The sequence below is a fragment of the Oryx dammah genome, unplaced genomic scaffold (genome assembly GCF_014754425.2).
Source record: "Oryx dammah isolate SB20612 unplaced genomic scaffold, SCBI_Odam_1.1 HiC_scaffold_2, whole genome shotgun sequence".
In the NCBI taxonomy this organism is placed as follows: domain Eukaryota; kingdom Metazoa; phylum Chordata; class Mammalia; order Artiodactyla; family Bovidae; genus Oryx; species Oryx dammah.
In genome coordinates, this window is record NW_024070186.1 from 47,946,259 (window position 1) to 47,958,039 (window position 11,781).

At 33.8% G+C, this 11,781-nt stretch overlaps 1 protein-coding gene across 1 annotated transcript in view; it reads left to right on the forward strand.

Moving 5' to 3' along the window:
- The window catches only part of RSRC1 (arginine and serine rich coiled-coil 1), a 252,201-nt gene that overhangs the window by 193,078 nt on the left and 47,342 nt on the right, over nucleotides 1–11,781 (forward strand). The window contains exon 5 of the mRNA XM_040247604.1: nucleotides 995–1,031. Within this exon, the coding sequence (XP_040103538.1) occupies nucleotides 995–1,031 (37 nt within the window). The remainder of the gene's footprint in view (nucleotides 1–994; nucleotides 1,032–11,781) is intronic.

Consider the following 11,781-nt stretch of genomic DNA (forward strand, 5'->3'; position numbering starts at 1 on the left):
TAGGTGTGGGGAAAAGATTAAACATCATGAATGCAGTACTGTTGTCAGATGTTCCATAATTATTTTCTGTATTGTGGTAGAAGTATAATTTTGTGTTAAAGCAAATAAGGTGTGGTCTTAATAATGGAATTAAAATACTGCTTGATCAGAGTGAGAATAGGGAAAGTCCATTTCTTACTAATAAATTAGCATTAACTGAAATCAGGAAAAAAATCCAACTATTTCCATATTCCACCAAATGTGTATTTAAATTATCTTTGCTACTTGTACAGTTATTTGTATTTTGTCTCATTAGCTCTCTTTTTTTTTAGTGAAAAGCAAGAAATTAAATACTTAAAATATATATTGTGATATTTGATGTTTGTGTTTTCATTGGTGATTAATTTTTCAATATTATAATTTTAGGTTCTGATTTATAGTAGGCACTAAGTTGATAAAATTAATGGTACGAAAAAATTTAAGATTTAGTGTCTTAGCTATACACTGATAAATATTATTTTTGTGCACATTCTTTGTATAAAAATACACCTATTGATGGATGGGCATTTGATAAAGCAAATATAGTAAAATGTCAATTGTAGATGGTAGATAAAGTGTCAAATCTAGATGGTTGATAGAATCTGTATGTTTGAACATTTTCGTAATAAATGTTGAAAAAATAAACTCAAATGAAAAAGCTAATGTAAAATAAAGATAGTCTACAAATAGTAAAATGATAGTATGTTTGATTTTTTTTTTGTTGTTCTCCACTGACTGAAAAATCTGAAACATTTTACTAGACGAATGTAAATTTTAGTGTTAATACTACTATTAGATATAAATAAATTATCTGTTCCTAAGGAAATTGTTCTGTCCTTAAAAATGGGGTTATGATGAACATTAGGAAAGATATTTGAAAAAATTATAGGGGTTTGTAAAATATTTTTGAGGTAAACATACATTATAGAAGACAAGGGTTTAACAACTATTTTAAACTTTTATTCTTCTATTTTAGGGAATCTGGAAACATCAAAGCTGGATTAGAACATCTGGTAAGTTCTAATTTTCTCTTGAACATTTGCATCATCTTTGATATCTGCATTCTAAATGAACACTTTTGAATGAGCTTTGAATACCTTGTATTGAGAAAGTCAACCATTTCCCAAAGGGTCAGCTTACTGGTATTATGTGAAGGCACTTACATTTTCATTTATCTTATCATTTCAAGGGAATTAAAATTTTTTTAAATTACTTTTTTTTTTTGATGTAGAGATGAAATAAAATGGATGACAATCCTTGGATTGATGATTGCTTTAATTATAAACAAAAATGTTTGTGTAGAATTTTTGGCATATCTTGATCTGACAGAAACAAGCTTGTGTTTTAAAAAAACAATCAAATATTGCATGCATAAATGTGGTATGTTTTAGCAATTTAACAGCTTTGAAAGAAGTGCACAGCTTTGTTTTTCCTAATGTCTTTGCTTTATGAATAATGCATTGGTTTAAACTACATTCAGTTTTAGAATATAAAATAATTGAGATGCAAAATTTTCGGTTTCAGTAAACATTTTTAAAGCACAAGTGAAATTCCAACTGACTTAACATTAAAATCTGTCCATTGATCAAAAAGTTGGAAAACTGCTGTATTATACCAGGTCCAAAATTCATTGAGCCCACCACATTGAGTGTTCATTACAACATTAAGTAGTTCATTTAAACAGAGCATTATAAAGTCATGCTCTGGTTTCTGGTCAGATCCAAATGTTGAATAATTAATGATAGAGATTCTTTTGTAAATAAAATCTAAGTAGTTTTTTCATGCAAGACTTCATTCGTGTATTATATTGTAGCTTTGTTAACTATTAATGTGCTTTTTGTTCTGCTCACACAAGAGCAAATAGGAGCAGCTCCATTTTTATTTATAGCAGTTTTAGAGTTGAAAGGATTTTTGGTTTTTCTTTCAATAACTAAAGGAAACAGGAAATCTAGACTTTTCAAAGTGATTAAATCATGCTAAAATTTACAGATCATTAAAAGCAGAACACAATAACCAAGTTAGAAAAATTGAACTATGTATATATTTCCAGATTAGAAGTAAATAAGTAACATTGTTATTCTCATTATTAAAAATTATTTCTTGAATCTTCATTTCTCACTTAATAGTACAACATATATTTTGGAGATACAAATGGACATTACAATAAAAATATTAATCTAAAACATCTAATGCCAGTATCAGTTGGCAGCTTATAACAAGGAAGAACAGCTAACGTAGTGCCAATCTCTTGTAAATTATTATTTAATAAAAAGACTTTATATTTATGTGATTCATATTCATCAGTAAACAAGTTAGATTCTTCCTTTGTTTAAATTTTATATATTTTCATACTTACTAGTATGAATTTATTTTCAGTGACAGTCTCTAGCATTTATACTTGACTTATAATCTTATGCAGCAGTAGTTTTCTAACTGCCCTGGGCTGCCAGGTTTTCTCCCCATGGCAAATAGCACGCCAGGCTTCCACTGCCCACTTTAGCCAGAACAGTGCCCATTTTTAGTTATTTTATATACTTTTAAACTTTTAAAATAAGATTTCATCTAAACAGAGTTCTTCAACTATAGGTATTTTAAAACCTTTGATGAAGTATAGCCACATGTTTTAATTATAGTCAGGAGTAATGGTTTGTTAAATTATTATTTCCCATTCTTGACTCCAAGTTATATTTAATTTTTATCTGAGTCATATACATCAAATGTATTTCAAAGATAATGCATTTTAGGGATCAGAGGGCCAGAATCAATATAACAGGTGGTGGAAGTAGAAGATTTTGATGCATTTTACCCCAGTTATTCAAACTCTGCAGCTTAACATTGTAAAATTGACCTACTGGCTGTGAACTATTAACAACATTATGAATACACAGCATAATATCACATATATACATATATGTATTGCTTTGTACACTAATAATACTCAGTAAAGTTAATGATATTCTTTATAACTGTCTAAAAGGAAGTAAATGTAAGAATTCATTGATTAAGCGCTAAGGAAACCTGTCAATCTAGCAACTCTGGGTTCCTTAGGTTTGCTGGACAGTACTTACAGCCCTTGCCTTCTAGCCCTTGTACTCTTTCTTTGAATTGACTGTATGCCAAAAACAGTTAGAAGTATAGATTCTAATAGATTGATTTAAAAAATATATAGTGTAAAAATAAAATGAGAAGAGCATCCCACACATTTAGAATTAGTTTCTTCTATTTATGTAGCCTTCAGCCTTTTTCTTTCCAAATTTACTTGAATTGTCATAGAAAATTAGCATTGTCCTGAGAGAGGGTAAAATCCAGTGTAAATTTAAATATAGTTAAGAAAAATGACATATGAAGTATGTTATATTTACCACAAGGACACATACATGGTTGCACTGTCTGTACTCTGCTTATGGGCTCTTCTTGATATATATAGTATCTGTAACCCTGGAAGGGAGAAAGCAGGTGTGGATGTATGGAGAGAAGAGTAAGATGGATGGACTTTGTTTCCCTCGGACCTCTTCAGGGGTTGATTCATTTATTTGTCACAATCTCTCAAGCCCTGATTCAGTCTTTATTACATTATTCCTTTCTATCTGTGTTGCCACCTTTTCCTGTGAACTGTCCAGTGTGTCATTCTTGGCTTAAATTTCTTTTAGTATACTCCCCAATGCCATTTTATCTATCTTCTCACAAACTTGTCTACCACCCGTAAAGACTATATCTGTTTAAAGTTCTAAACAAAGCCTTTGAAGGTTGGTGCCCCATGGTCCATTGATAATTCTTGCCTGATGATTGAGAAAATGAGATTTTTCCAGCTTTACTACTCCTCTGTATTTAGGAGCCAGCGTTCTACTATAAGGTCCCAGGTTTTGTGTTTCTAGGAAGGTGTATGATCCGTTTGCTCAGTGGTAAGTAAAGAATCCACCAGCCAATGCAGGAAATGTGGGTTCAATCCCTGGGTCAGGAAGATCACCTGGAATAGGAATTGGCAACCCACTCCCACAGTATTCTTGCCTGGGAAATCCCATGTACAGAGAAGCCTGATGGGTTACAGTCTAGAGGGTCTCTAAGAGTCAGACATGACTGAGCACGGATGTGCATTCTACTCTAAAGAAAAGCCCATCCTTCTTATTTTACTTTTCTTTTTACTGTGAACAAAGACTCATGAACAGATTATTATCAGTTATTTTTCTTATTTACTTTGTCACTCAGATTGTGCCAGATTTGTCCAGAGAGTCCTCTTTCAAGATGATTTCTGGGTCCTTTCAACATACTCTTATTTTTTTTTTTTCCTCTAAGCACGTCCTCTTTTTCTGATAAACATGTTTCAGAGTCATCTTATACCTTCCCTGTCCCACTCCCAGAATCAGCCATTTCTTCAGATACTGTATCTCATTTTAAAGGAGAATGGTATTTAGGAGACAAGGTCTGGACATGTGATGTGCTCATTTTCTCTGGAATTTTCTTAATTTTAGGAACTTTTAGTCCTAGATTAGACAGATAAATAGAGGGAGGGAGGTTAGTACATAGATAGATATTTTTAAGAACATATGAGTCATACTGATGCCTCCAATTTCAATCCAAACCACAGAGTTCTTCCTTGTTCTCCCCCATTTCATATTTGTATTTATGTAAAGTGAGAATCCAGACTCCTATAGCACTAATATGTTTACCCATTTGCTCAATCATATAATATACATAAAATAGTTCCAAAATCACTACAAGTGTATCTTTTGAAAACAGAATTAATTAAAAGATTTGAAGATTTATTTGCAGTTTTTTCCCCTTGAGTGTAGTTTAATCCTTTGAAATATAGTCACATTCATTTGTTCCCATTTATGGGCTTCCCTTGTGGCACAGCTGGTAAAGAATCCACCTACAATGTGGGAAACCTGGGTTCGATCCTTGGGTTGGGAAGATCCCCTGGAGAAGGAAAAGGCTACCCACTCCAGTATTCTGGCCTGGAGAATTGCGTGGACTGTAAAGTTCATGCGGTTGCAGAGTCAGACACTACTGAACGACTTTCACTTCACTTCACTTCATATTTAATTTTAGGTGCCTTTGTTCCCATTCTTGTTGATTTAATTATGCTTGAATAACCATAAGGTTAACATGTTTTCAGAAGTCAAAATATTATATACTGTGGTATTCTCAGAGAGGTGTTACCCCCTTCCTTTCTAGCTATTCTCTATTTCTTGTATATAGCAAATTTTATTAATTTCTTGTCTGTACTTGCTATGCTTTTTGTAAGATTAAGAATATATCCTGGTGACTCAGACGGTAAAGAATCAGCCTGCAATGTGGGAGACCTCGGTTTGATCCCTAGGTCAGGAAGATCCCCTCGAGAAGGGAATGGCTACCCACTCCAGTATTCTTGCCTAGAAAATCCCATGGACAGAGGAGCTTGGTGGGCTACAGTCCATAGGGTTGCCAAAGAGTCAGCCACTACTTAGCCACTAAAGAGCAACAGCAACTGTATGCTTATATGTATGTATTCCCATTTCCTCTTTCTTAGAAAAAGCATATTGTATATATTTTTACTGTAATTTTCTCTTTTCACTCATTAGTATATCCTGGAAATTACTCCATAATTACTTGCATATCATTATATTTACTATATTTCTTTCTCTGTTTAGCTGTAGCTCATATGTACAATATTCCCCAAGATCTTGCACATTCCAAGCTGTTTTTCTGGAGTCTTGCCACTTGAATGACAACTTGGATTGGACATAAAATCCTTGGCTCACAGTTTTCTTTGACTTTCTTGAAATATTATTCAAGATATTTGAATCTTGCTTTTGATATCTTTGGTTTAGTTAAGTTCTGTTCAGTTGATCAGTCGTGTCTGACTCTTTGCGACCTCATGGACTGCAGCACGCCAGGCCTGCCTGTCCATCACCAACTCCCAGAGTTTACTCAAACTCATGTCCATTGAGTCGGTGATGCCATCCAACCATCTCATCCTCTGTTGTCCCCTTCTCCTCCTGCCCTCAATCTTTCCCAGATTCAGATATCCCAGATATCTCTGGTACCAGCCTTATATTTTTACCTTTACAGATTTTTATTTTATTTTTGTTTTTAATTCTTTCAATTGTTCTCCTGGTTTTATTCAATATTTCTTATTGTTTTCATTCAAATTTATTCTTTTTTGTGTACCTTATAATGTATCCTTCATATCTGAAATATTTCCCCCTTACATTTATGTCTTTATTCTTTGAATATCTGATTCTAGGTTTTCTTTCTATTATTTGTCTAAATGAGTCTTGTGCTTTGTAACTGGTTTTAAGGGAAGAATTTTCATCTATTGCAGTGTTTTAATCTGGTTACTATGTCAGGTGATTTTGATTTCTTTCCCTTTGCTTCCCTCCCTTCCTCTCTCCCTCCCTTCCTTACCTTTAAAAATCCTAGATGTTTTGTAGACAGGGCTCCTGGTTTAAGGGTCCCCTCTTCTGCAGTATATACTGTGCTTATCATGTCCGACTCTTTGCGACCCCATGGACTATAGCCCACAAGGCTCCTCTGTCCATGGAATTCCCCAGGCAGGAATAGTAAAGTGGGTTGCCATGCCCTCCTCCAGGGGATCTTGCCAACCCAGGGATGGAACCCAGGTCTCCTGCATTGTAGGTGTACTCTTTACTGTCTGAGCCTCCAGGGAAGCCCTTCCACAATATATTGAAGCCTCATTCTCTAACAGATGATGATGGCAGGGAGGGAGGGGTTGGCATGTCTTGTTTCTCTTTAGCATTTTGTTTCTTACTACTTTCTTCCATGTGTTCTATTTACCTGATTTTCTCCCAGAAGCAATGCTTCCTCAGGCTGCCTCTTCTGGTTTCACTCATTTTCAAGCCCCTTTGCTCTAGCTAAGTGCTCTGGTAACACCAGCTTCTAGGCCTGTGCTCACTATTTTGGCATTTTAGTGTTGCACTTTTTTTTTTCCTGGGGATGATTTTTGTTTTTATTTCCATTTATGTATTAAAGCTATTATCAGGGGCGATGGCAAGGGGCGGTGTCTTACAAAACTTTTGCCTCAAAAGAGACATTTATAATGAAAAATGTCAGAAATCAGTGTTCAATAGCCCTTGAATCCTATGCAGTCCCCTGCAGTCCTCCTAGAGTGATCAGAATGGTCAGCAGAATTGAATACAAAACATGTCAGAGTTCAGTGTGAATATCTACTCAGAGACTTAGAGAAAATCATTGCTTATAATGTCATGCTTAGTTAGATTTTATAATGAACTTAAGGAAATAGTACTTTTTATTTGATGAAAAATCATAAACAAATTAAAGACTTTCTGATGTGACCCCAGTATGTATCTGTTAACATAGTAGGGTTGAAGGAGTGGAGGTGGGTGGTTATTAGGTGGTGATGTTGCATCTGACTTGTTTTATTAATGATGTCCTAAACTGCAGACAGTTGACTCTGAGTTCTCTGTTATATCAAAGGTAGCTGACTCCCTATTTTTCTACCTCTTATGTTTTTAACTTCTAGATAATATATGAGTTGTAGCTCTTATTGAAATACTCAATGGAGGTTAAAATATTTTCTTTTCAGAGTGTTTTTAATACAGTCAAGTAGCTGACAGTAACATACATTTTTATTGTTACAATTATAAAAGTGTACAGGAGATAGAATCTTGTCATGTGATTATAGTATAGCTATTATTGTTTTTTTTTATTAGCAATCTATACAAATAATGCTATCCTTTCCTCTTGGGAGAGGGCTTAAGATCTGAATATATTGGGCTGAGCTAAATGAAAAATTGTCACTTTTTTTTAAGGTCAGAATAGTTTTGGGGGTTGTTTCTGATTTGAAAGAAGGACTGCTGTGCCATGTCTCCTTGGGCAGAGAATGAAGTGAATTATCCTGATCAGTATGATACTTCTAAAGCTTCCCTTGTTCTCTTTCCTGAAAAGTCAAATAACTGGAGATATGTAGGAGTCGGAGAACATGACCTAGGTCAGTGCCCCTCCATCTTTAATGTGCATATGAATCTCCTGTAGATACTGTTTAAACTCTGGGTCTGGGGTGGGGCTTAAGAGTCCACATTTAGCAAGCTCCCACGTGAGGCTAATGCTGCTGGTCCAGCAAACACCAGAAAGAAAAATACATTGAAAGGCATTGACTTGAAAGACAAGTGGGCATGGAACAAGGCCCTTGGATCAGATGAAAAATCTAGATGTATCCCCCTATATAGTCATGAGTAGATTTTGCAGCCTATGAATGATTGGGAGAGACAGACACTCCATGGGTTTACAAAGGGCCAAAATTTCATCATCTTACTACTCTGTGAGAGTCGCAGAGGGCCAATTTTTTTTTTCTTTATTTGGGTTCTGGATATTAAGTTGTATATTTCAGAGCTAGAGCTGGGCACCAGAACTAATAGTACCTTGTTCAGCTCTAGGTGGAAGGTTAAATAAGTGATGATAAATCTTTTAGTAAAATGGGTTATAAGTATTTACAACTTTAAGTGGGATTTGCTTTCTATTAATAGTTGAATAGCAAAAGAACTCTGGAGCCATACCTGTGGGTTTTTTCTCCCCACAGAGGTCTCATTTATGCTTCTTATATTGTATAACATTTGAGAGTGATGACCTACTTGTCCTTGTGGTCAGGCAACACAGTCTGGCCATTTTAAGTGTTGAAAAGCAACTGTCATTAATAGCTTGTTTAGCCCATCAGTGGTTTGTAGACTATAGTTGCTGCTTGCCAGAAATGTAGGCAGGCCCATTGCTATTACATGCTCATCGATAGTACTACGTTCTAGTAAAAGCCCTTTTCTCTCTGTTTTAGGCTATTTTGCATAGAACTTGCAAATAAAATGGCTGTATTTCAGTTCACAGTTTAATAATTTTATTTAACAGCAGCATAAATACAGTTAATACATTATCATACTTTTGAGGATGCAGGCAGAGGTTTTGAAACCTCTTCTAAAGCAGAGGTTATGAACCCTGCTCATCCTTTGTCTGTTACATTTTTAAATACCTGTCTTATTTTAATGTTTCACCACTTTGTTTTGAAAACGTTTTTGACATTTGTCTAAATGAGTTTGAGAACATAATTATCACACAATGAACCTATGTTACTCATACACCGTATATATTTGTTAAATGCTGATGAAAAATATCTATTACCTCATATACTATTTAAAGACTTCAATGTAGTAAATCCCTTTCCTCTCAGCATTTTAATTTTTTTTTTCACCTAAGCCAATATATATTTGAGGTTTAGGGTAATTGTGTGTGTTAAAACAGATGCTTTCCTTAAACTGTGATTGTGAGATAAAACAGCATGAAGTTTTTCTTCTTTCTGAAAGAGCAGTTCCATAAATTTTTCTATCTTTCCTTTTAACAAATAAGTGTGTCCTATGAATATATGCAAATTAAAATACCTTTAAATATGGATTAAATGTTAATATCATGTTACTATCATGATTTCTTACTTTACAAGTCCTAAATCTGGAAACCAGCTCACATTTCAGTCAGAAGCAGTACCTTGCCAGTGATCCATTTCTCTGAAACATTTTGATTGGTTACAAGTTTATTAAAAATTATTTCTGAAGTAAATGATTAAAAAATATTATCTGATCATCCAAACAGCATGAACTTGAGCCCTTTTTCTGAGTCTACCTTGAGCCTACCCTTACTCTGTCTCCTCTCTTCCAAAGAAAAATCTGTCGGTTGTTGTTGCATTTTTAAGACACAGTGGTTTTGTGGAAAATGGTAGCCAGTTAGCTTAAAAAATAATAATAATAAAAGAACAGGTGATAACATGTCATGTAATTTTAAGGATACTACTAGTAGTCTCAGATTTATATTTAACCTAGATAAAATTTATTTTCTGACCTTTATGCGTGTGTGCTTATTAAAGCTTTCTAAAGTAGAACCAAATATTTGAAGTGCATTAAATAACTCCTGCTTCCCATTATTCAAGAGTCTGAAAGTCAGACTTTTCTGAAACCACAAGAGTAACTGAATATTGTATTCAGATATTTAAATATTTTAGTTCTAGACACCATTGTTTCTGTCTCACTGTAGAGAACCCCACAAGGTACCTGTTAGTTATTTTATGCTTTTTCAGGATCTAAGGTCTGTAACTGTAGAACGAGAACTAACAGCAGATGTAACAGGGTTGCTTTTTATTTATCCAGTCAAAGCATTAGGAATTAAGATAGAGAATGCCTTTGCCAAAGTGGTATCTTTGGCCACACTCATTACCATTTGTCAAATATTCGTAGCATCTTTATTTAATTTTGACATACATAGCCTGTTTATTTTAGGAAGAGCACAGCATGAGGAGTTAGAATGTGATTTTACTGTGTGACCTCCAGCAGTGCATACAAGCTCTCTGTTTCACTTATTTCATTTTTTTCCCAGATTCATAGGATGTTGAAAGAGAGTGTGAAAATTGGTAGATGTGTAAGACTTTATCCAAGTAATCATTTATTTTATACAGAAAGAAGAAAATCTTAACAGTTCTGGTTATGTAGATAACTTCAGATTGCTAAAATCAATATTTCAGTTCTAATAAACTCACAGTGAGTTGTGAGAAAATTTTGTCCTTTATCTGTTCACATCCTCTCCCTTTAAAAAATTATTATATATTTTTAAAAATTATAAAGTAATACATGTTTATTGTAATGGGCCCAAAACTGATAGGTATATAAATTAAAAAATGCCTATATCTTCTATCTGCCACCAATCTAGTATTAATGGTTTAGTACCCTTCCTTTAGTACCTTGCTCTATTTCCAGATGTACATATGCATATATTACTTAAATTTTTGCTTATTTTAAAACAGAATCACACTGTATATGATATTTTACAACTTACACTTTTTATTTATTCAGTGCTGGATACAGTATGCATATACATGCACACATAAATCTGGTTTTTGCTAGAAATGTCAAAATATTGGAAGTTAATACTGTTACCATTTTATTTAATGCATTCATGGGGAAGTTCAAAGACTATAAAATTTGTATCTTAATGAGTCAGTGCAGATTTACTTCTTTTTCCACTTTTGATTACCTTGATTATAGTATATGAAAGAACAGGCTTATGGTAAAATTTATAGTTATCAATAGAGGAAGGAATGGGTTACTTGTAATATTTAATATTTGTAAAAAAACAAATAGTAAAGATAATTAGATTAGAAGAGGGCCATGTAACATCTTTAAATGTGTTTCAGCCTAATTTTAGACTAGTATTTTTTTAATTGAATTCTGGCATAACTATGTTTACATTTGTTGCAATCTTCAGTTTTGATTTTTATCATTTTATATACTACAGTTTATTTCTATATTGAGTCTGTCTTTTGACTGAATATTTAGCTTTGTCTTCCTTGCAGATATTGAGAAAGTTTTTATTGAATTGTTTTGAAATTTAAAGAAAAGCACATTGATATGTTGTTTGGGAAAGTTATCACAATTATTCATTTTAAAGTCCTTTGCCACCCACAGAGTGAATGGTAAAACCAGATGCTGAAAGCTTGAGTTTACAGTAAAATCATTAGTGACTTCTCTCCATAATCTAGATAGATCAGCTTTTTAACTGAGCACATGTGAATATTACTACCCAGGAAAAAATTAACTTTTCCTTAGTGGTTTTTGTTTTTGTTTGGAAAGGCAGCAGAGTGCTGGATAAGCACTGGGTTAGGATTGGGTGAATTGACTCCTGGCCCTTGCTCTTAACCTTTAGAGGATTCAGTTTGGCTATATGTAAAGTAAGGAGGATGAACTAGATGTTTTCTAAGGCACTTTCTAGCCTAAA